The sequence below is a fragment of the Oncorhynchus tshawytscha genome, linkage group LG01, assembly GCF_018296145.1.
Source record: "Oncorhynchus tshawytscha isolate Ot180627B linkage group LG01, Otsh_v2.0, whole genome shotgun sequence".
NCBI lineage: Eukaryota > Metazoa > Chordata > Actinopteri > Salmoniformes > Salmonidae > Oncorhynchus > Oncorhynchus tshawytscha.
Genome location: NC_056429.1, coordinates 19,149,218 through 19,175,024, shown reverse-complemented (window position 1 = coordinate 19,175,024; position 25,807 = coordinate 19,149,218). Strand labels below are relative to the sequence as shown.

Here is a 25,807-nt window from a genome sequence, read left to right as displayed (position 1 = left end):
TATGGACCACTAATAACGTTAGTTTTATGCTACATTTTCTAGCAACCTTTCGGGTTCTAGTTATACCATCGGACAGAATTGAAGGATGCACATAAACAGGAAGCACATTTTCTTGTCTTCAAAATAGTTGAATCATGATGAACAAAGCCAAAACGATACGCGCTACTGTTTTACACCTCGCTTATTAACCAAACCGCACAGCGACATTTTCAACAACATTGACATGGTAAGTTTGTTGATTGCAATACATTTGTTTGAGACAACAACATGCAGTTTGTATATGAAAGCTAGTTAGCTGGCTAACGTTAGCTTGTCTCGTGTGGGTTAACTGAACAACATAGGCGACACCGGACAAGAAGCTAGTTATAATTAAGCACAAAGGCCCGAGCAGGTGTGGTATATGGCCAATATACCACGGCAAAGGGCTGTTCTTTTTCACGACGCAACGAGGAGTGCCTGGGCACAGGCCTTAGCCGTGGTATATTGGCAATATATTACAAACCCCCGAGGTGCCTTATTGCTATTATAAACTGGTTGTGTAACCTTTTATTTAATTTGTTAAGTCAGTTTAAGAACGAATTCGTTTACAATGATTGTCTACACCAATGTAATTAGAGCAGTACAAATGCATGTATAAAGTTAGCTAGGTAGTAAACATAGCTAGCTAAAAATGTCAGGTTCTTCAAAACATTTTGTAACCATGTCAGTGTAACACCACCTCCCCAAAATAGTTCGCAATTAGCAAGTTAACTGAGTCAAGCTACTGTTACCAGCTAATAAAATAAACTATTACTGTAGTTTTTTTTTTTTGCTAATGTTGTTCACCACTCACAGGTCTTTTTTTTGTTTTGTTTTTTTTGTCTTCCCATTCTCTCCATCCTAGGTACCCACAGATTTTCAAACATTGGTCCATCGATTTTATGCCGTTCAAGCTGAAAGGGTTGAAGCATACAGGCTTTTTGACGAGTAAGTAGGCCTGCATTATTTTCAGTTGATGCATAGATGCACTTCCTGCCTTTCTGTTCACTTAAAGTAGGTAAAGATGGACTAACATGTTTATTTCTCTCCAGAGGCCATGAAGCATACTTGAGGACAGGGCCCCACTATGACTTTGACCACTACAGGCAGCTGGTACATGAGATAACGCAGGCTTTCTGTGGCCTCTCAAAGGAGGTGCTAGAGATAAAGGAGCGGCTGCACCAAGACTTTGACCGTCCAGATCTCTCCGAACACATTGACAAGCTGCAGAAAAAAGAAAAGCAGAAGCTTGAACTGGTAACGACTCTCTTACCTAGTACACTGACCTGGGATATGCTTTAAGGAAACTCCTGACCTGTAAAAATTTCAGTTAGTCATATCGTAACCAACACCGTAACCACATTTTAGCCTGTACCAGTCAGTTTGTGCTATCCTGCCATCTTCTTGTCACTCATTATCATGCCAAACATGGCTTGACTATGAGCAATGGAGTTGGCAAGATCTGGGACCAGGCCCCCAGTGTGCACTTGCTCGCTCTTCCCAAATCAAAGGATTGTATCGGTGTAAACATTGGCAAAATTAATTGTGTAGCATATTTTTTTACACCAGGTTTAGTGGGAATGAATCGAAATGCCGCCTCTGTTGCTGTAACAGTGCTCAGTTGACTGATGTTGGCGCTTAGGGATTACATATGGATATGAAGCATTGTGTTTTATATAGCTTATGAGTTTTCAGTTGAACATGCATATTTTTGCAGTGCAGTGTTCTGCAATTCTAGTCCTGGAAATCTACTGGATGTGCTTGCTTTTATTCTAGACCATCAATATCATACCTGATTCAAATCATGATCTTCACACTCTAGGCCATGATTAGCAGAATCCGGTGTGTTACTGAAGAGCTGGAACAAATACCTGCACGCCCAGTAGCTCTCTAGGACCTGTTTTGAGGTTTCTGCAATACTGCATCACCTCCAAGGTTCATCATCAGACTTCCATCAATCAGCCACAAGGGGTCAGATTTCTCCTCTGAGAATGTATCCCATCCTGTATTTCCTGCTTCATCAGTGTTCATTGTTCAGCAATTGAATATAACAATAATGAATTTACCTCGTCATCAATAGAGAAGCAATTGTGCAACAATTGACACATAGTAGACATCTTTTAATGATCATGCTTTGTAATGCACAATTGTAATGTGACGCTCAATCTGTCAGTAAAAATGGGAATTTAACAAGATTTAAATAGGAATTTAACGAGATTTAAATAATGTCTTACATTTTCCATACTATCAATTTTCATAACGTCAGAAGTCTGGCATTGACTTTCCTTCTTCTGGATCTAGGCTAATGGAAAGGCCCCCACATTTTTGTGATAGCCCTACCCCACATCCCAAATGTCTCCCATTTCATTAAATGGATTGTTATATTTTACTGCAAAAGTGGTTAATTTGATAGATATTGTCATAACGAGACACCCCCTGGATCTAAACTCAGTGCAGAATAATGCCTGGCTGGGGTGGTTAATTTGATAGATATTAGAGACTGTATAAGCTCATGTAACCTAATATTGCAAGAGCTGATATTGTTCAAATGTAATACAAGTAGGCACTTGTCTGTCCTACATGAACAATCTTAATGCGTCTTGGGAATATACACCTGTAAACACAAAGATACAATGTCAACTATGAGTATTTATGATGAATGTAAAGCTTTTCTTTTTGGTGGCTGATTAGTGAAATTTGCTCTCATTCAGTGCTGTATGGTCCTGCCTGACAAGAATACATACAGGTACACATGGATTTTGATGTGGCTATTGTAATCTGCTCTAAGGAAAACAAGTGGGCTCAGAAATCAGGATTAGATTTTTTGGGGTCCAATGTTCCTTGGATTTTGTTACTTTAGCCCCTACTCTTGTGATTAAGTCACAGATTGTCTTTGGGGCCACGATGGATTTGACCTTAATTCCAATATGCCGTCAAATCCAATATGGATGCCATAGTACCATTTTTTTTTAATGGAGGTTAAATAACTTGTGTCATGGTCCCCAGGATGTTTACATCTCAAGAATGTCCTTTGGAATATACCAGGGACTAGACAAAACCTCCAGGGGACCATGACACAGCGTACAAACCACTTTAGTAGGCGACCATTTCGTGACGTTCCCGGGGACGTCCTTATGACTCGTTGTTTGCAGGGACGTTCCCTTGGGAACATCATGCAACGTCCTAATGACTAGTTATGTTGAAGTCCTGAGAACGTCCTAAAAAGGTCCTCCGTTACGTCCTGGAAGCTTACAGGGAACTAGGCAAAGGTCACCCAGAGAATGTTCCCTTGGGACCATCATGCAACGTCCCATTGTGGTCATTGAACTTCTCCTGGATAACATGCTATCAGAACCAAATAAAACCCTTTTTATAAAGTGCCCTAATGGACATAAAAATACATTTTTTTTAATATAAAGGTTATACTGCATCAAACCGGGATGTGTACTGAACACCCTCTTATGTTCCTGAGGTTAATGTTATGTTTAAATGTTTCTAGAGTGGGATAAACATCAAGCTGAATCCATTGAAATTCAAGATGGGCTATGCATATTCATGATGTCGACGAACTTGAAATACCTTCGCTATAAAATGCAGGAGGTTGAAGACAACCAAGCTCATCTTTATATCAGAGTTGTGCTTGTTGTTCACGCGTATCTGGTTAGACTGGTCCCACCTGATTTCGCCTCGTCCCGCCTGCCATCTTTCAGGATATGTATTTCCATTGTTAGTGGTCACTCTACCATCTTGTCAATATAATGGATCATCTTTGACCATTCCACCAAAGACCGTGATGCCCCTCTATGACAGTCATGGGGGCGACGCTGGGAAAACATTTTTTGTCCGTGCTACAGACGACTATATAGGTCTGCTAATACCGGAATACTACTTTTGTCAAGAAATTTTTTTTTCTCCTTGTCCAAGAGATTTACACTGATATCAAAATGTCGCTCCAGGGTATGGCTACCTGAAACAGCCCTTATTTTTAAGTGTTTCTAAAATCCCATATGGGAAAAATGAATGGTGGAAAAACGATTGGAACCATTTCCTTGTTTGATGCTAGGTTTTATTAGTAGTATAATGTGGTACTCTATAGGGAACTTTGTATTTGTAGTCAACTTAGTTCCCAAGTTATCGGCGTTCAGAGTGAGACAGATAAACAACTTGACTATACAGTTGAAGTTGGAAGTTAACATACACCTTAGCCAAATATATTTAAACTCAGTTTTTCACAATTCCTGACATTTAATCCTAGTAAAAATACTTTATTTTAAGAATGTGATGTCGGAATAATAGTAGAGAATTATTTATTTAAGCTTTTATTTCATCACATTCCCAGTGGGTCAGTTTACATGCACTCAATTAGTATTTGGTAGCATTGCTTTTAAATTGTATAACTTGGACCACAGGTACACCTGACTCAAATGATGTCAATTAGCCTATCAGAAGCTTCTAAAGCCATGACATTGTTTTCTGGAATTTTGCAGGCCGTTTAAAGGCACAGTCAACTTAGTGTATGTAAACTTCTGACCCACTGGAATTGTGATACAGTGAAATAATCTGTCTGTAAGCAATTGTTTGGAAAATTACTTGTCATGCACAAAGTAGATGTCCTAACCAATTTGCCAAAACTATAGTTTGTCAACAAGAAATTTGTTGAGTGGTTGAAAAAAACGAGTTTTAATTACCACAATCTAAGTGTATGTAAACTTCTGACTCCAACTGTATGTTTATCAGAGATCTTCTGTGTATAAAGTGATGCGGAACAGCAAAAAATCTAACGCACTCATCTGATCCACGAGTGGTCTGAGTCAGTTGGTAAATAACAAGCGTTTTCAGTGCAACTTTACAAATGATGGTTTTGGAAACAACTCAGCGATTTAACAATGTGCCTACAAAGGTTCTAATGATAAACTTAGCCTTAAGGTGCTTTGGGAAACTGGACCCTGGATGATCTCATTTTTCCCACCTTTATTTAACCAGGTAGGATAGTTGAGAGCAAGTTCTCATTTGCAACTGCTACCTGGCCAAGATAAAGCAAAGCAGTTTGACACACAACAACAGAGTTACACGTGGAATAAACAAACATAGTAGAAAAAGTCTATTCAGTATGTGCAAATAAGGGAGGTAAGGCAATAAATTGGCCATGGTGGCAAAGTAATTACAATATAGCTATTAAACAAGAATGGTAGATGTGCAAAAGATGAATGTGCAAGTAGAGATACTGGGGTGCAAAGCAGCAAAATAAATACAGTATGGGGATGAGGTAGTTGGATGGGCTATTTACAGGTACAGTGATATGTGAGCTGCTCTGACAGCTGATGCTTAAAGTTAGTGAGGGAGATATGAGTCTCCAGCTTCAGTGATTTTTTTTTTTGCAGTTCATTCCAGTCATTGGCAGCAGAGAACTGGAAGGAAAGGCGGCCAAGGGAAGAATTGGCTTTGGGGGTGACTAGAGAGATCTACCTGCTGGAGCGCGTGCTATAGGTGGGTGTTGCTATGGTGACCAATGAGCTGAGATAAGGCGGGGCTTTAACTAGCAGAAACTTGTAGATGACCTGGAGCCAGTAGGTTTGGTGACGAGTATGAAGTGAGTGCCAGCCAATGAGAGTGTACAGGTCGCAGTGGTGGGTAGTGTATGGGGCTTTGGTGACAAAACGGATGGCACTGTGATAGACTGCATCCAGTTTGTTGAGCAGAGTGCTGGAGGCTATTTTGTAAATGACATTGTCGAGGATCGGTAGGATGGTCAGTTTTACGAGGGTATATTTGGCAGCATGGGTGAAAGATCCTTTGTTGCGAAATAGGAAGCAGATTCTAGATTACATTTTGGATTGGAGATTGTTAATGTGATTCTGGAAGGAGAGTTTAGTCTCACCAGACACCTAGAATATGTGGACAACTACAAATACCTAAGTCCGAACCGTCCAGAGTAGTGATGCTGGACGTGCGGGCAACGATCGGTTGAAGAGCATGCATTTAGTTTTACTTGCATTTATTAGCAGTTGGAGGCCACGGAAGGAGAGTTGTATGGCATTAAAGCTCGTCTGGAGGTTAGTTAACACTGTGTCCAAGAAGGGGCCAGAAGTATACAGAATGGTGTCGTCTATGTAGAGTTGGATCAGAGAATCACCAGCAGCAAGAGCAACATCATAGAGAGTCGGTCTGAGAATTGAACACTGTGGCGCCCCCATAGAGACTGCCAGAGGTCCGGACAACAGGCCCTCTGATTTGACACACTGAACTCTTATCAGAGAAGTAGTTGGTGAACCAGGCGAGGCAATCATTTGAGAAACCAAGGCTGTTGAGTCTCCCAATAAGAATGTGGTGATTGACAGAGTCGAAAGCCTTGGCCAGGTCGATGAAGGCGGCAGTATTGTCTCTTATCGATGGCAGTTATGATATCGTTTAGGACTTTGAGCGTGGCTGAGGTGCATCCATGACCAGCTCTGAAACCAGATTGCATAGCGGAGAAGGTACGGTTGGATTCTAAATGGTCGGTAAACTGTTTGTTGACTTTGCTTTCAAAGACTTTAGAAAGGCAGGGTAGGAAAGATGTAGGGCTGTAGCAATTTGGGTCTAGAGTGTCTCCCCCTTTGAAGAGGGGGATGACCGCGGTAGCTTTCCAATCTTTTGGAATCTCAGATGATACGAAAGAGGTTGAACAGGCTAGTAATAGGGGTTGCAACAATTTTGGCAGAGCATTTTAGAAAGAGGGTTCAGATTGTCTAGCCCGGCTGATTTGTAGGGGTCCAGATTTTGCAGCTCTTTCAGAAAGTCAGCTATCTGGATTTGGGTGAAGGAGAAATGGGGAGGCTTGGGCGAGTTGCCGTGGGGGGAGGAGGGATGTTGATCGGGGTAGGGGTAGCCAGGTGGAAAGCATGGCCAGCCGTAGAAAATGCTTATTAAAATCCTCAATTATACTGGATTTATCGGTGGTGACAGTGTTTCCTAGCCTCAGTGCAGTGGGCAGCTGGGAGGAGGTGCTCTTATTTTCCATGGACTTTACAGTGTCCCAGAGTTTGCTACAGGATGCACATTTCTGCTTGAAAAGGTAGCCTTAGCTTTCCTAACTGCCTGTGTATATTGGTTCCAAACTTCCCTGAAAAGTTGCATATCACTGGGGCTATTCGATGCTAATCTAGAACGCCACAGGATGTTTTTGTGCTGGTCAAGGGCAGTCAGGTCTGGAGAGAACCAAGGGCTATATCTGTTCCTGGTTCCTCATTTTTTTTGAATGGGGCATGCTTATTTAAGATGGTGAGGAAGGCACTTTTAAAGAATAACCAGGCATCCTCTACTGAAGGGATGAGGTCAGTATCCTTCCAGGATACCCGGGCCAGGTCGATTCGAAAGGCCTGCTCGCTGAAGAGTTTTAGGGAGTGTTTGACAGTGATGAGGGATGGTCGTTTGACCGCAGACCCATTACGGATGCATTACGGATATTAAAATCATAAAATCATTGTTTGACCTCTAGTACAGGCCTGGATAGTAAGACAGGACTCTGCAGGCTATCTCTGCAGTAGACTGCAACACCGCACCCTTTGGCAGTTCTATCTTGTCGTAAAAAAAATGTTATAGTTAGGGTTGGAAACTTCAGGGTTTTTGGTGGTCTTCCTAAGCCAGGATTCAGAAACGGCTAGTACATTCGGGTTGGCAGAGTGTGCTAAGGCATTGAATAAAACAAACTTAGGGAGGAGGCTTCTAATATTAACATGCATGAAACCAAGGCTTTTACGGTTACAGAAGTCAACAAATGAGAGCACCTGGAGAGTAGGAGTGGAGCTAGGCACTGCAGATTGACCTCTACATCTCCAGAGGAACAGAAGGAAAAGGGTACGGCTAAAGGCTATCAGAACTGGTCGTCTAGTACATTTGTAACAGAGAGTAAAAGGAGCGGGTTCTGGGTGCGATAGAATAGATTCAAGGCAAAATGTACAGACAAAGGCATTGAGTAATGATGAGAGATATTGTCTCTTGAGACCAGGTGATGTCACTGCATATGTGGGAGGTGGAACTCAATGGTTGGTAAGGCATATTGAGCAGGGCTCGAGGCTCTACAGTGAAATAAGACCATCACTAACCAGGACAGTAATGGACAAGGCATAGTGATATTAGGGAGAGGCATGCGTAGCCGGGTGATCATAGGGGTCCAGTGAGTGGTTGGGCTGGCTGGAGACACGGTGATTCAGACAGCTAGCAGAAGGGCCTTAGGGAGGTCTCAACGAAGGAAAGTCTGTTTTAGCCTCCACGTGCGGTGATGTTGATAGACCAGTCGTGATGAATTAGTAGGGTTCCGAAGAGGGGTCCAATTGGCAAAATAGGTATAGTGGCCCAAGAAACCGGCCGATGGATATATTCAGCTAACAGTCCAATATGCTCTAGACAGCTAGCGGGCCACGGATAGCAGATGGGCATTCAGGCGACGTTGCAATGTAGGGGCCAGTTGAGTACCCCCTCGAGCAGATTACGTCGTAGTCAAGTCGTGAAGGATCGGCGGGGTTCCGTGCCCTGTACCGGCAGTAGAAGGGGTCTGGGTATTGTAGCCCAGGAGGGGCTGATGGGCCTCTTCAGCTCTAGGCTAATTGGTGCTTGCTTTGTGACAGATGTTAGTGTCACTGAAATGTCATAATTCCAATATGTTTTTATTAATTAAATCACTGTCTATTTTTAAAAGAATTAAGATGCCTATTTGCATAAAATATACAGAGACCAGTCTTATCAAAATTAGATACTAGTATTTATTCTCTGAGCTCGCTGCCATGTAACCACGAACAACAGTTTATATACAAAATATGACGTCATAGGTTATAAAACGTCCTTCCTCCTATCGACCAGGACCAGAGAAGTTCAAAAGTTTATTCCAACCCATTAGCTTGCTCACTCCAAACACACACTTATCTAGATTAACTTCTGGAATCTTCACCTTCATCCATCACTATTTAGAAGACAGTTCCAGATAATGGAAAACCCAGGAAAACACTCTCTGCCTTATCTAAACATCCCAGAGATAAGTTGAGTCAGATCAACCATAGGTTAACGACCCTTTTTTGCTAACTTAAAAACCCACAATTCCAGTCCTCTCCAACCTGGCTGGAATGGTATTTATTTAAATTAATTACCCCCTGTTTCATGCTCCACAATCCCTTCTTTATGAATTAATATTGGAGAGAAAATAGGTCTGGTATGCTCTGGTTTGAGTCGTGTTGTACGAACTGGCGAGAGCTTTCTGAGCTAAAGGTCAGCTGATGACCGCTAGCAGCGGTTAGCTGACTACTAGCTAGTGAGGTGTCCTGCCTCTGTTGGGGGATTCCAGTTCCGAGGTAAATAAAAATACTTTAGAAAAAAAACAGATCCACACCACATTGGGTGAGGAGGGTTGCAGGAGAGTATTTAAGTTGATTTTTCATGCCTAATTAGCCTGTGGGTGAGTTATTTTATGTGGAATGTGGCAAAAAGTCCTGCAGTTCTGTCCTACATAGTCCTTTGGAAGTCGGTTTGGATGATATTAACCGAGTAGTTGGCTGTGATTGCGGTCTGAGGCAGGCCCAGAAGGAGATGAGAGTAACTGAACCGGTGAGGCGGCCTCAGGTTAATTAGAGGTTACTTTTGTAGGTCATAGACTGACTAAGAAGCATTATGTGGGATGTAGCACAGCTCCATATACATTTGAAGATGATCCCTGGACTGTAGAGGGGTTGCAGAGGAGGTGGGGCTTGTTAAGCAAAGTGCACAAAGGCTATGAAGTCAATCCCCAGCTACTGTAAATGATGACATACAGCATCTTTGTTTATATTTGACCATTCTAAGGTGCCTCTTGTTTGCCATAGATGACATATATCCTTAAACAGATGTTGGGATTACTGCAACGTTTCCCAGACAATGCATGAGTCAGCTTAACCTGAACAGTTTCAGAGTGCACCTGTACATCCTAATGTGGATCACGAATGCAGTGAGCCAGCGTAAGGTCATGTTAGATTCAGGCAGCCGTATTGGATTATCAATTAATCAAAGCTCACTGCTAAATGATAAGGAGGTGACTTAATTAAGAGCCCAATCCTGGAGGGGCAATTTAACAAACAGCAGGGGCACGTTTTAGAGTTAGGGAGAGGGTGTCCGAGTCCAGGGTTGGATTTTCTTCCCTTTCGTTGGAGGTCCCAGTTGTCTCATTGATCCTCAGAGGCTTGTAACTTGGAATATTTGGTGTCGCCATGCCGAGCAGTCTGCAGCCTTTAAAAAAAAAAATAAATCCAGACAAAGATTTGAGTAATTATGGAAGGCATATTGAATTCCCAACTAAGTTGAATTGCACCAAAATAGTCTTCAGTACAGGTCATAAGAACAGTACACATCTGAAATATCTCTAAATTAAAATATCTCTATATACAAGTGATTTAACCACCATTTAATGGAATTTTGGCCGCCATATTGGATTTTGGACATCATATTGGAAAGGAGGCACATCTAGGGGTGTCCCTAATGTAACTGCAAGAGTAGGGGCTGAACAAATAGAAATGTGTTAAATAAAAAGACAGTTTTGAGTGTCTGAGCCCACTTGTCTTATTTGGAGCTGATTAGATTACAATAGCCACACCATCAAAACACTTGTAACTGTGTTTGTGTCAGGCAGAACCATACAGCACTGAATAAGAGCAGATTTTATTTGGAAAGCTGTCCTTTTAATCAGCTACTAAAAAAGGAAGGCTTACATACATCATAAATATTCATAGTTTATATTTCCGCCTATTGTATCTCTGTTTACAGGTCTAAGATGCATTATGCTATCCTTATATTTGTGGGTATATGAAGGACTGATAACAGACTACCAAATTTGAGCAATATCAGAGCTTGCGATATTGTGTTACATGAGCTTATGTGCCCCCCCCACTCCAGCCAGGAATTATTCTGCAGTTTTTAATAAGTTTAAGTCACAATATCTATCAAATTAACCACTTTTGCAGAAAGATATTTTTACACAACCATCCAATTCATAAATTGGAGACATGAGAGATGTGAAAAAATATGGTTGCGTTTTGTTCTACGTGGGGAGGGGTTTCTCAAACTAAAGCCCCTTTTGAGGATTGGTCTCTAGTCTGGTCCAGGCTGCTGTTAACATTTGATTGCTCCAGCTCCACGTCTGATAAATGGTTTACACATGTCTCATTGTCCACAGACGGCTAAGCTGCAGCTGGCAAAGCAGAAGGCTCAGGATCACCCAGAAGACGAGGGCTGTCAGGAGAAGATCCAGGAGGTCAAGCAGGAGTAAGAGCAGATTTCACTCTTCCTTTCAGGGCTTTGTCTCCCCATTAACCAACTCATTCCCTCAATGTGCTGACTCAAACTGCTGAGTGTTGAAGCTGCAGGGGCAGCTCAGTGTCTTGTTAAGTTGCTCCATTGCCGTGTGCAATCACTGATGTCATTTCTCATTAGACCAACCTGCTGTTTGCATGCAGACTACTCACAGGGAATGCATGCAGGGCTCTCCAACCCTGTTCCTGGAGAGCTACCCTCCTGTAGGTATTCGCTCCAACCCCAGTTCGGTTTTCGCTCCAAACCTGGTTCAACTTATCAACCAGCTAGTTATTAGAATCAGGTGTGCTAGATTAGGGTTGGAGTGAACCTACATGACGGTAGCTCTCCAGGGACAAGGTTGGAGAGCCCTGCTCTAATGCCTCCATCTGTCTTCCCTGCTGCAGCATCATAAAGAATAAGGAGGCCCTGAGTGACATCCTGCAGGACTTTAAATACGACTCCGAGGAGTCTGTGTGATGGGGACTCCCAGGAGGTTGCCGCCCAGACAGGGATGGATGGACTCCTCTGCTGCAACTTCCCCCTTTTTATTAATTTGCCTAAGTTATTGATCCTTCCTTGGCTCCACCTGACTGCGGCAGTGTCTGCCCAGGGTCATTCCGTACCCTGCTTATCTCTGCATGTGCGCCTGTTTGATCATTTGCTCTTTTAATAAAAAAACATTCAAGGCAAATGTTATTCCTTTATTGTTTTATAGACAAACTATTTGACAGTTATATTTATCATTGATAACTGAACATAACTTAATGAGGAAAATTATTTATTAGAATTTCTTAAATATTCATATACAAAAATATAAGCAATATAAAAATGTCCTCATCTGCACAGTCACTCAGACACAGTATATACACTTAAACATTTATGCCACTTATTTCAACAAAAGGAATCCAGAGTAGTACAAACCCAAAGAACCAGAACACTTCCATATGACCAACAAACTGCAGAAATATCTGAAGTTAAATTGCTATGACTGTATACACCAGCCAATCTACAAAATGGTGTATGAGCATACCAACCAAGTTTTTGTAATTTAAAAGACCTATGCAATTACATTCATTAATGCATACACTACATGACCAAAAGTATGTGGACACCTCCTTGTCAAATATTTAATTCTAAAATCATGTAAATTAATACGGAGTTGGTCCCCCTCTGCTGCTATAACAGCCTCACTCTTCTGGGAAGGCTTTCCAATAGATGTTGGAACATTGCTGCGGGGACTTGGTTCAATTCAGCTGCGCGCATTAGTGAGCTTGGGCAATTAGGCCAGGCTCACAGTCAGCGTTCCACACCGATCTCGACAAACCATTCCTGTATGGACCTTGTTTTGTGCACAACGGAATTGTCATGCTGTACAGGAAAGGGCCTTCCCCAAACTGTTACCACAAAGTTGGAAACACAGAATCGTCTAGATTGTCATTGTATGCTCTAGTGCTAAGATTTCCCTTCACTGAAACTAAAGGGCCTGAACCATGAAAAACAGCCACAGACCATTATTTCTCCTCCACCTAACTTTACAATTGGCACTATGCTTTGGAGCAGGTAGCGTTTTCCTGGCATCCGCCGAACCCAAACCCAGTCGGACTGCCAGATGGTGACACGTGATACATCACTCGAGAGGATGCGTTTCCACTGCTCCAGAGTCTAATGGCGGTGAGCTTTCCACCACTCCAGCCGACACTTGGCATTGCGCATGGTGATCTCAGGCTTGTGTGCGGCTGCTCGGCCATGGAAACCCATTTCATGATGCTCCCAACGGCCAGATCTTGTGCTGACGTTGCTTCCAGATGTAGTTTGGAACTCTGTAGTGGACACACTTTTTTTATGTGCTACCCACTTCAGCACTCAGTGTTCCCGTTCTGTGAGCTTGTGTGTCCTACCACTTTGCACCTGAGATGTTGTTGCTCCTAGATGTTTCCGCGTCACAATAACAGCACTTACAATTGACCGGGGAAGCTCTAGCAGGGCAGAAATTTGACCAAATGAAAGGTGCCACTTTGAAAGTCACTGAGCTCTTCACTAAGGCAATTCTACTGACAATGTTTGTCTATGGAGATTGCATGGCGGTGTGCTCCATTTTATACCTGTGTGGCTGAAATATCCAAATCCACTCATTTGAAGGGGTGTCCACATACTTTTGTTTATATATAGTGTGGCTTAGACAACTGTGGCTATTAAAGTTGTTAGAATGGAAATACATTATGAAAATAACTTCATCTTATTGAATTCTGACAAATGTTCTGTGATTGAGTTTCCAGAACAGGAGCTGAATTAGTGAAGTTCTTCATATTGTATATGACATTCCAGCAAGATTGCATAATGCCCTTGTGTCTGTGGTAAAAGCCTGTGATGGTGGCCACTATGTGTCTGATCTGACGGTAGTCTGTAAGATGATTTATGGCCATCTGAGTCGAGCACATACTAATGCTGCATTAAGAAACTTTTCCATGCTCCCACTCAGCGATGGTCTGAAATGTGCTCAGAAAAAGTCTCTCCACTTTGGCACTCCCAGGAGATGTGAGTGTAAGAGTGTGTTTGTGTGGAGAGGAGGGGATGGAGAGGAGAAGTTCTTAGAGATGGGATTCCACTCTATTTTAATCCAGGGCTGCAGACAGCAATGTAACACGCTGGCGTCTTGCATCAGTTCTTTTTCTGTTCCACATGGATTCCTACAAAGAAGAGTTGTTGTGTGTGACCAAATGCTGGAATATCCAGTGTTGGATCGCTTTCACCGAGAGGCCTCAAAGTGGCCTTCTGACAGTTTCTCAGTTGCTGTTGTGAATGTTGCTTAAATATTTCAATGATGTTTTAGGATGTGTTATGATTTATCGCCTTATAGAATCTGAAAGGGAAAACAAATGTTTAATATTGGGGTAATTCAATTTAACAGTAATTCCTATTCCTTATCATACTGACACTAATTGCGTATTGGTTTTTAGTTTATTTGGATCCCCATTAGCTTTTGCCGAAGCAGCAACAATTCTTCCTGGAGTCCACGAAAAAATATAAAACATGACAAGTAACAAAACACTGCTACACTGATAGACAGTCACACAAATGTAAAATACAACGATATACAACTAAATACTGTGTGTAGATTGTGTGTTAGTGTGCCTATTTGTGTGTGTGTGTGTGTGTGTGTCATTTCACAGTCACCATTGTGCCTTTAAGGTGTTTAAAACCTCTTAAGGATCTGACCCTTTTTTTCAATTTTCGCCTAAAATGACATACCCAAATCTAACTGCTTGTAGCTCAGGACCTGAAGCAAGGATATGTGTATTCTTGATACCATTTGAAGGGAAACACTTTGAAGTTCGGGGAAATGGGAAATGAATGTAGGAGAACACAACACATTAGTTCTGGTAAAAGATAATACAAAGAAAAAAAACGTGTTTTCAAAGTTTGTTGTTTTTCGTCTTTGAAATGCAAGAAATTACGTAATGTATTATTCCAGCCCAGCTGCAATTTAGATTTTGGCCACTAGATGGCAGCAGTGCATGTGCAAAGTTTCAGACTAATCCAATGAACCATTGCATATATGTTCAACATTTTGTATCAAGACTGCCCAAATGTGCCTAATTTATTAATACATTTTCAAGTTCATAAGTGTGCACTCAAACAATAGCATGGTATTATTTCACTGTAATAGCTACTGTAAATTGGACAGTGCAGTTAGACTAACAAGAATTGAAGCTTTCTGCCATATCAGATATGTCTGTCATGAGAATTTTTGTTGTTACTTACAACCTCATGCTTATCACATTAGCCTACGTTAGCTCAACTGTCCCGCGGTGGGGACAACGATCCCGTAGAGGTTTTAATCTGTTTTGTCTAAGGTCATTTTGCTGTTTACTTTAGAAACTGGAGAAGGGAGTTCCATGCGATCATGTATAATACTGAGAGTTGCCGTGAATTTTCTTTGGACTTGGACTGTGAAGAGACCCCTGGTGGCATGTCTTGTGGGGTATGTATGGGTGTCTGAGCTGTAAGTTGAATATTGTATTGGTAACATCCAGTTGAACTGCCCTTTTTTCTCAGAGCAGTTAAACACAGACACTATTCAGGATACGCCACACTAATCAGGTGAGCTAAACGTGTCAGGCAGTTCTCTTGTCCTCAGTAGCATAACAACCAACGATTAGGTTCAGGGGGCGTACAGAGGATGTGGCTTAGCGGTGAGCTCAGTCCTCCGGGCTGCCATTTGGGGTGAGTAATGTTGTGAAACAAGCTCCTCACATCACAGAGAGAACACAAAAGCAACACATTAAAGTGGTTGTTAATTATATTAACATGCTCATTTCTCTTTGTTGTGGTAATCGACTGAAAATCAAATCTGTGCCATTAAAATAATAAAATGACATTGCATGACTCAGAAAACTGAGTGAATATCAACATTAAGCTGTGCTCTGTGCCGATAAAGTGGAAACCGCACACATACCTGAGCATAAAATGGACAAAGACATCAGAAAGTCTAACAAGTTCTAGGGCAATGATGGTTCTGTGTGCTTCCACAACACTGAACACATCGCAAAAGTTAAATTCAGGATAAAGAGGGTCAGAAAATCAGGGTGTATGCAGAGTTCAACACTTTGACAACAGGGGGTGTTGTTGTGATAAGGAGCTACAGTAGCCTAGTGGTACATAGCATAGGCTTCACAGTTATGTACCATGACTGAGTTGTAACAGAAATAAAGGGGATATTATTCTTACCTACCTGGTTGCGCGTTTTATGCGATTTCTGCAGCCACACCCGCCACTGGTCGTAGAGTTTGATTGACATGCCGCTGCAGCCATAGGCGTGTTTGCGAACCCAGCCAAAGAACTGCTTGAGCTCCCGTCGCAGGGTGGAGTTCTGTTCGCCTGGCTTGGGCTCACATGACCCACTCTGCAGCCGCTCTACCCAGGGAGAAGACCGTGTGAACAAGGTTAGTCAGAGAGGACTGCTCAGAGGAACACTGGCTCCAATTCAATTGAACCTGCCACAGCCGTGTTTACGCAGTGCCTTTGTGTACAAACTACTCCCCGTCCACACACACTTCCTGCAGTACCCCGTAGTCATTTTTTGATTTTATTTGACCATGTGGAAAAGCGCTATCGCATAACCGCAATGCAGGTTTGATTGAATGGAACCTAATGTTCTCCTACAACTAAATCAGCTGGAGACGAGCGGTCAGTGGCTCACACGGGGCTAGGAACTCTGCATGACCTCTGGGCTCTGGCTAATGTGCAAGGTCATTCTCTTGAGTATTGAGATTATTTGATTACAATAGATTCGATATGACTACATTCACAAAATTGATTTGGTGCACTCCCAATATAAAGCTGGCCACAACCAATATCCCATGGCAAACAGAGCCTGATACCAACTTCCTCCCCCTTCTAAGTAAATACCACAACCTTTGTAACCAATTATCTGCCATTGTACTCCCCAAATCTGTTTTCACTCGGTGTTAATGCCCTGTGTGCAACTGACAGACTGCATTTCAAGTTGCCTAACGAAAGAGAAAAAAAAGTATATCTATCTGATGTCTCCCTCAGCTCTTTGCCATCTCAGCTTGAGTTATTTTAATCCTCAGATGAAAGATTTCTATCGTGTAATTTGATGTTTGGCGTTCTCTGGTCACATACGGTTTGAATCTCATTTTCCCAGGATGTTGAAGACTAATCTGGGATGAGGTTATTGCTTCTTTGGTTTAATTGGCAATAAAAGGTTGATTATTAGAGGACAATTTAATGTCCCATGGCTCATCATGAGCCATAATAATATTAAACTTTACAAGATTTCCCATAAAATCTTCAATGTGCACTATTGAAGATCAACAAGTGCTCACGAATGTCATAAATGCCCCGGGATGCTTATGTCTGTTGTAAATAAATCCTAATGCAGTGTTATAACACCTTATAAAACCTATCCTTCCTCTTAAAGTGCTATGTAAATCTTTACTCACCACTGTGGGGTGTGGAAGCAGCTGAAGGGTGGCTCCAGTCACTCCAAATCCCAGCCTTCCTGGAGCCGTAGATCCCCACTGGGTTGCACCTCACCTGGACAAAGTACACCGTCCCTGCCCTAAGCCCCGCTAGCCGGCACGATGTCTGGTTACCTACATCGTCCACCACCTGAGAGACAAAGAAAATATATAAAAAATACTCTCATAGTGAATCTATTAACCACACACACATGCACACATTCCTGACAAAAACATGTTAAGTAGCAGAAATCAGACGTTCACACCTATCTTTCAGTAAAAACAGAAGCTTGGCTTGCACAAGCTTGGTTTGAAAGCCAAAATACTGCTCTGTAATCCCTCGAGAGTACCTGACACTCATACATCTCAAATATTTACACAGATATAAGATGCCATAGACGTGGCACTGTACCTCAGAAAGAGAGATTGGGGAGAGAGAGAAAAATGTGAATGAATTTTGAAACAAAGCTGGAGTAATGTTACTACTCTACCTTCCATTCAGTGCTGTCCTCCAGTCGGTAGCGTATCTGGTATTTGGCCTGGAAGAGGAAGTCTTTGAGTGCCGGGGGGCTGCCCCAATGCACTGTCAGCTGGTCCTCAAGCTCCCCCACACGACTCACATGGACATTGTCTGGAGGGTCTGTGGTCACTGAAACAACAGGGATGTAGACACCGGTTGGTCACAAAGCTGTATAATGACTAAGCCTACGTGTGCTAAGCCTACGGAACAAAAAACTCAATACAAATTTCCAGTGGTAAAGTACTTAAGTTAAAATAATTGAATTTACTACTTAAGTTGTTTTTTGGGGTATCTGTATTTACTATTTATATTTTTTGACTACTTTTACCTCACTACATTCCTAAATAAAATGATGTACTTTTTACTCCTAATATACTCGTTACATTTTGAATGTATAGCAGCACAGGAAAGTGGTCCAATTTATTCACCTCTCAAGAGAACATCCCTGGTCATCCCTACTGCCTCTGATCTGGTGGACTCACTAAACACAAATGCTTCGATTGTTGGAGTTTGCCCCTGGCTATCCGTAAATTTAAAAAACAAGGAAATGGCGCCGTCTGATTTGCTTAATACAAGAAATGTGAAATGATTTATACTTTTACTTTTAATACTTACAGTAATTATATTTGAGCAATTACAGTAAATTTAAAACATTTTCTTTTCTGATTTTTTCTCAGATAGTATTTTACTGGGTGATTTTTTTATTAAGGTATCATTACCTTTATTCAAGTATGACAATTGGGTACTTTTTCCACCACTGCTAATTTCAGTAAATAGAGTATACCCTTAGCAATGCTTCATGAGCACAAAAATATATAAAAATGGTTATCTTTGTTGTTTAAGGTTTTGCAGTACATTATTATGTTCTATATTTCTGCCCTGAACAAGTAGAGGACTGAGATGAGGCAGCATTCACAATCTCCACTCTGAGAAACCCCTTGGTAAATATTGTACCACACTGTACAGACACTACAGCTATATCTAGATATCACAGCCTCCATGCTTAAATAAAACACAGTCATGAATGTTCAGTGTCGGGCCTGGGCTGTACTGTTGTCCAGCACCAATGCTGTCTATCTAATCTACTCTGACAGAACACTGCTTCTCTCCTTAAGTTCACTTTATTTCACAGTATCCTCCACATTTTATACTCTTGCTCTCACTCCCGGTCTCATTCTCTCTTTCTTTCTTTCTCTCCCTCTCTTCCTGTCTCATGCTCGATCTCCTTCCCCTCCTCTCTCTCCTCTTTCTCCCCCCTCTCATTTTCTCTGACTTTCTCCTTCTCTCCCAGTCCTGAGAATGAGTGTAGTTATGGACACAGGGTAAGCAGGTCAGTGTCTGTTTCTGCTTTCTCTCCCCAGTCTGATGATTTAGGCACACGCTCCAGCATTAAAAAAACATGTTTCCACTGCAGTAAGGCTCTCAAAGAAGTCAAGTACTTTGATGCTGCTGATAGAGGGGGAAAGAGAGAGAGAGAGAATCATATAAAGAGAGAATCATAGAAAAATGTCAGTTTGTGATTTTCTTCTTGAGAAGTCTTTTGCTCCATTAATTTCCTGTTTGACTTGTTGTTTGTGTGCTGATGCTCTTTATTGGTTTCATCAAGTTCGCCCCCCAGGGGAGCAGAAAATCAAGGAAGATTCCACAGAAAAATTCCACAGCTTATGTTTTCCGCTGCGGAGTTGAAGAAATATAAGGTTATTTGATGCGTCATGTGATAGGCATCCTCCCTCCTGCCGACCAGTCTCCTCTCCCTTCAGACCAACCTACCTGTAGTCTCTAGGTGTGTCCAGTATAGTAGGGAGGGACATAGCAGAGCAACACAAAGGTCAATCGCTTTCCCTTTTAACCACAGGAACACACCTCAATCCTTAGGCTATACATTACATTTACATCCAGAGCACTTTACAGTTAGTGTATTAATCTTAAAGATAGCTAGGTGGGACAACCACATATCACAGGCATAGTAAGTCAACTTTTCCTCAATAAAGTAGTTATCAGTAAAGTCAGAGCTAGAAAGGGGAGGGAGTGAAGTGCAAGTGTTTTTTTTTTTTTTTTTGGGGGGTCAAGGTGGATCATTATTATGATTATTTATTTATTTCACCTTTATTTAACCAGGTAAGCTAGTTGAGAACAAGTTCTCATTTACAACTGCGACCTGTCCATTATTTAAGATACTCTTTGAAGAGGTAGGGTTTCAGGTGCTTTCGGAGTATGGGCATGGACTTTGCTCTCCTAGCTTAAGGGGGAAGCTGGTTCCACCATTGGGGTGCCAGGACAGAGAAGAGCTTGGACTGGAATGAGCAGGAGCTGCCCTCCTGTAGGGGTGGGAGGGCCAAGAGACCAGAGGTGGCAGAACAGAGTGCTTGGATTGGGGTGTCGGGATTGAGCATAGCCTGAAGATAAAGAGGGATTAGGGTGTAGGGTTTGAGCATAGCCTGAAGGTAGGGAGGGATTAGGGTGTAGGGTTTGAGCATAGCCTGAAGGTAGGGAGGGATTGGGGTGTCGGGCTTGAGCATAGCCTGAAGGTAGGGAGGGATTGGGGTGTCGGGCTTGAGCATAGCCTGAAGGTAGGGAGGGATTGGGGTGTCGGGCTTGAGCATAGCCTGAAGGTAGGGAGGGATTGGGGTGTCGGGCTTGAGCATAGCCTGAAGGTAGGGAGGGATTGGGGTGTCGGGTTTGAGCATAGCCTGAAGGTAGGGAGGGATTGGGGTGTCGGGTTTGAGCATAGCCTGAAGGTAGGGAGGGATTGGGGTGTCGGGCTTGAGCATAGCCTGAAGGTAGGGAGGGATTGGGGTGTCGGGTTTGAGCATAGCCTGAAGATAGGGAGGGATTGGGGTGTCGGGTTTGAGCATAGCCTGAAGATAGGGAGGGATTGGGGTGTCGGGTTTGAGCATAGCCTGAAGGTAGGGAGGGATTGGGGTGTCGGGTTTGAGCATAGCCTGAAGATAGGGAGGGATTGGGGTGTCGGGTTTGAGCATAGCCTGAAGGTAGGGAGGGATTGGGGTGTCTGTCGGGTTTGAGCATAGCCTGAAGGTAGGGAGGGATTGGGGTGTCTGTCGGGTTTGAGCATAGCCTGAAGGTAGGGAGGGATTGGGGTGTCGGGTTTGAGCATAGCCTGAAGGTAGGGAGGGGCATACAACATATGACTGATGATTATAGTTTTATCATAAACTAGTCTGGTAAACTGGCATATTGCAACATTGTAATACAAGACCAATATGTAGGCCAAGCTAAATGTTGACATTTAGTGATATTTAGTTTCATGTCCTCAACCTTATCTACCCATCCTCATTGTGTTTTGTAAGTGTATCACATTTTCCAAATGTCTGAAGTTCAGTGAACATTTAGTACAGTTCAGTTTATCTTTAATAATCACAGCCATAATCCATTATATTGTTATTGGGATTGATTGGGAATCCATAAAATTCCTTTCTCATATGAAAGTGTGTTAGCCATATGCAGGAGATCAGGCGGTGAGTTAGTGAGTGAAGTGAGGCGAGGAGGAGAGAAAAGGAAAGGATGAGATCACGATGGACTCATGTAACACAGGAGAGAGGAAGCATTTAGCACGTCCTACCGTCGTGATGGGACATTTTCATGGCATAACCACCCTAGCAGGTCTGGAGCGGGGTGGGGAGCAGGAGGGAGACTGGACAAAAGGCTCACTCTACTTACCCACATCCAGGATATCCAGAGTGATGACATCAGAGGTGGCAGTCCCCAGCTGATTGGACGCCTCCACCCAGATCTCGTAGGGAGTAAAGAGGGCCAAGTCCCGGGGGATATAACACGTGTAGCGTTGCCCCGTGCTGTAGTCCTCACATTCCCTCTCTCGCCCGTACCACCTGCACAGAACACACAGCAACATAAAGTCACTCATATCTGTAACAAACTTCTCAATATAATGTACTGCCAACAACCAGTAAAGCGTAACATTTTCACTGTGCACTGGACCTTGAAATGTTAACAGTGTAAACAGCATTAAGAGTCAAATGAATGCCTGCAGTACAACAAAGCAGTGGTTACAGTCTTTGCAATGTATCATCAGAATTACATAGACCTTTAGTGAGTAAAAGAAAGTAATTGTGTTCCAGGTGATGCATCGATCATTGTTTCTAAGCAGAAATTATGGTGGGTTGGGTGATCACCTGGGAGATGCTGGACATCTGTGGCTCTCACCTCAATTTGTACTTGAGGGTGTATTTGGTTTTGATGAAGGTTTCGCCCCGACCCCCAGGGGTCCACTTGCAGCTCAGGTCCTTTGTGTTTCGGGACCAGCAGGTTAGGTTGACCGGCTTCTCCGGGGGCACTGCACATTAACAGTGAAAATATATGGTTATCTTAATGGCTACAAGAGTGGTTGTGCAATGTGTATTATATAAAGCTGTTATAAACACCTTAGTATCACAATGGACATTAAAATGATGCATTAAACAAAGTGCTTATGTACCACAAACAAATACATCAGTATAGTAGTTCGTATTTCACAATGGGTAATAATGATCACTCAATCCCATAATGACAAACTAGCACATTGCTTAACCTCAGACGACAGGCTAGAGGATCCAGCTCCTCTCTCATTTCCTCTCCATGATAGACTATCAAACACAGATGTAGTTCGAGACAGAAGCAAAGTAGTGATGCTGATTACAACCCACTGAGCAGCTAAACTGAGGCTCTGGGTGTATGATTCAAAGACAGACAGAATAGGCTCTGTACGTTAGAATTTTAATAGAATAACTATTATTTTCATATGGGCTCTCTTCTTTGTTTGCAAAGATTTCTGCATGAGTGAAACATTGCTTCTGTCAATACATGTAATGTATAATAAATTATCCCCTGTACTTAAGCCACTGCTGGGAGACACTAGAGATTAGAGTGGAGTAATATAGCAGGCTTTAAAATCATAGCAAACACACAGCTTATCATCAAAATGCTTTTAAACAAACAAAAAAATAATATTTTGTAAATGCACTGTCCTGAGCTGCTTACTCTGACAGTATTGATGACTCCGACAGTATTCACTTGTGTATCTCCTTGTTTACACCCCAGCGCTGTCCTTTTGAGCACAGATAGTTTAAGGACCACAATCTAGTTTTCAGAATATCTGAGAAGTTTTTTGTCATTTTCACCCAAATTCAAGGAGGAAATAAATTTGGATTTGGATTCAATGTTCTGAAAACCTGTCCCCAGAAGAATTGGTTGAGGCCTCCAGGGCCAGTCTGACACTTACTGCCCACGTAGAGACAGGAGCCAGCCAGGACATGTCCATCTCCGCTGTGACACACCAGGTTGTCCCCAGACTGTTGCTGGGAGCCATTGAGGTGGTGCAGAGTGACACTGAGGCAGTTGGGGCTCAGCAGGTCGTACGTGCTACTAGGGAGTCTCTTCCCGTTCATGGTCCAGTACATAGTGTTGGCATGCAGCCCCCGCTCAGGGCTCACTGTGCACGTGGCCGTCAGGCTGGAGCCCATCCGCAACGCCGGGTCCTGGGGGAAGATTCCAGCCACTGCTGGGGGAGAGACATACTGAAACACACTACTTTAAATGGGCTTCACTCCTGGAGTTGATGATGGCTTAACACGTACGGCAATAAACTTTGATTTGATTTGCTTGAACATTTTTGTTCTTGATATTAATATGTTCAGAGTTAATAGATACTGAATCTTTCTGAGTGCAAACACTCACGGGAACCTGAGAGTTATGAAATGGATTTATGGGTCCTGTGCTGAAACGGTTTGGAGATCACTTGGAGAGGTCTGACAAGGTTGTTGGTCAAATTCTTGAATGCTTTTCCATCCCCACTATTCCTTTACTCTTCTGACTCATCTTATGACGGATGCTTCATTAGAAATGCCCCGAGAAGTGATCCTGTTTGAATGTGTTAGCACTTGGCTCCTTTGGGGGAGATTCAAGGGTTAATGTGAGGAGGTTTATTAAGTGTGCTGTTGGTGGGCGGTAGACAAGCTATCTAACATATGTGGCCATATGCTACGCGCTATGAGTCTGACCGGACTAAAGAGGACTTGGTGTGAGATGTGCCGAACCCAGTGTGTCCACTGATATTTACACTTTACGTACACACAAATAGGGTAAATTAATTGTTTATTTCACAGCAACATTGCATCAATTTTCAACTTGGGAATTTAATTTTTGAATTTTGAACTTAATCACCTCTGTGGCCTATTTCTCTGTTAGTTCAACAATGCACTACAAAGAAATCCAATTTAGCTGTTAGGCACATGGTTACGGTTTTCATAGGATATTATTACCATAAAATAAAATGATCCAACAGGCATTCACTTTGTCTTTGGAACATTCTCACAGGATATTGGTTTCAATTGGTGAAATGTATATGAAGAATAGTTTACAATTACTCATGCACAAATGTGTACAATGCCATAATCTCCTATGCAGACTTGTTGCATTATAAGTAAGTAGTTATTACCAATTTACTTACAATTCATCTTCAAATCCACCAAACATTATGTCCATATTTTGGACATAAAAAAAACAGACATCTTGAAATATAACTCATAATCTGTTCATTTATTATTGTATTATGTGATCTTTATTTAAGCATTCAGGCCCGAGTGGGTGTGGTATATGACCAATATACCACGGCCAAGGGCTGTTCTTATGCACGAAGCCACACGGAGTGCCTGGATACATGGCCATATATCACAAACCCCCAAGGTGCCTTATTGCTATTATAAACTGGTTACTAATCTAATTAGAACTGTAAAATATATTTTGGGGTCATACTCATGGTATACTTAAGCAATATAGCCTGAGGAGGTGTGGTATATGGCCAATATACCACGGCTAAGGGCTGTTCTTAGGCACAACGCAACATGGAATGCCTGGAGACAGCCCTTAGCTGTGTTATTTTGGCCATATATCACAAACCCCAGAGGTGCCATATTGCTATTATAAACTGGTTACCAACGTAATTAGAGCAGTAAAAATAAATGTTTTGTCATACTCGTGGTACATGGTCTGATATACCATGGCTGTCACCTAGTCAGCATTCAGGGCTTGAACCAGTTTATACATTTTGTTATACCACAGCTTTCAGCCAATCAGCATTCAAATCACCCAGTTCATAATACAGGTATTTTATAATAATCTGGCAGTACACATGTGGACAGTCTGGACACCTGTGAATCAGACAGTGAGTTTTGTATTTTGTACCTTTACCTTTAAATACAATGTATCTAACACATTGTTGAGAATTGTAACATGTACATAAAATGTAACTTTTTTTGTTGACTAATAGAGGGTGAGCGTCCCTCCCATTCAAATCTGTCGAAACAGGTTTATGACAAACTTGGTAGTCGGCTTCTCACAATATCACACTTTTTGTAGGCTACTTACGTGTCGATGAGGAGAACACACGTGGAACAAACAGCATGAGGCACAACAAGGAGAGCATGTTTCAGATAGCCTTTTTCTTGTCCTTTCCCTCCTACGTTCTGGCTCCAAGACTTGTGGGTTCGGGAACAGTAAAGGTTCAAACACAATCTTGCGGGAGAAAATGCAGGAATTGAAACCCAGCTCTCCAACAACGTTGAATCAACAGTCTAATTCCAACGAAGAACGTCAGATCTCCGTGTGTAGGCTAAAAGTGCGGATGAGCTTATAAACAGTGGTTGTATGAAAGTAACCTAAGGGTTTAGTAAGGGTTTGCTTCGGTGCACGCCTCAAAAGCTAAAATATTGAAGTTGATACTTTATAAGCCCCTCCCTTGTCTTCCCACACGGTCTCAAGTCATTATTGCTCTTCATTTTGGATACGTTTTATCAATTTCAAAGAAGAAGAAAAAAACGTATATTCTATAACATTCCATCTCTAATTTTATAGTTGGGTCTACTTCATGGTTATCGTCAAGGCAAGTGACTGAATTGATTCATTAAAACAGCATAGGGACAGGTTAAAGTTCTCTAAAGTCCCTATACTCAAAATAGAAGATTAATTCATACAGGCCACC

General features: G+C 42.2%; 2 protein-coding genes across 9 annotated transcripts; one reads left to right on the top strand and one right to left on the bottom strand.

Annotated features, from left to right (window-relative positions):
- The first annotated feature begins 75 nt into the window (after window positions 1-75).
- rex1bd (required for excision 1-B domain containing) lies at window positions 76-12,001 on the top strand. Of its 2 annotated transcripts, XM_024403608.2 has the most exons (5): window positions 78-226; window positions 884-966; window positions 1,071-1,275; window positions 11,192-11,280; window positions 11,715-12,001. In XM_024403608.2, the coding sequence occupies exons 1-5, from the start codon at window positions 224-226 to the stop codon at window positions 11,785-11,787; spliced, it is 453 nt and encodes a 150-aa protein (XP_024259376.1). In that variant the 5' UTR covers window positions 78-223; the 3' UTR covers window positions 11,788-12,001. The 2 variants fall into 2 exon arrangements, with proteins under 2 accessions (XP_042161864.1, XP_024259376.1); XM_042305930.1 differs by lacking the exons at window positions 11,192-11,280; window positions 11,715-12,001 and adding an exon at window positions 1,841-2,407 and having other exon boundaries at window positions 76-226.
- LOC112234735 (cytokine receptor-like factor 1) lies at window positions 8,371-25,532 on the bottom strand. 7 transcript variants are annotated; one of them, XM_024403056.1, is made up of 8 exons: window positions 25,195-25,532; window positions 23,051-23,329; window positions 21,997-22,126; window positions 21,493-21,662; window positions 17,786-17,943; window positions 17,277-17,445; window positions 16,039-16,224; window positions 8,371-10,248 (listed from the first exon to the last, which is right to left on the bottom strand). In XM_024403056.1, the coding sequence occupies exons 1-8, from the start codon at window positions 25,250-25,252 to the stop codon at window positions 10,091-10,093; spliced, it is 1,308 nt and encodes a 435-aa protein (XP_024258824.1). In that variant the 5' UTR covers window positions 25,253-25,532; the 3' UTR covers window positions 8,371-10,090. The 7 variants fall into 7 exon arrangements, with proteins under 7 accessions (XP_024258824.1, XP_024258890.1, XP_042161670.1 ...); XM_024403122.1 differs by having other exon boundaries at window positions 23,051-23,326; XM_042305736.1 differs by having other exon boundaries at window positions 10,071-10,248; window positions 16,043-16,224.
- Between the last annotated feature and the right edge of the window lie 275 nt (window positions 25,533-25,807).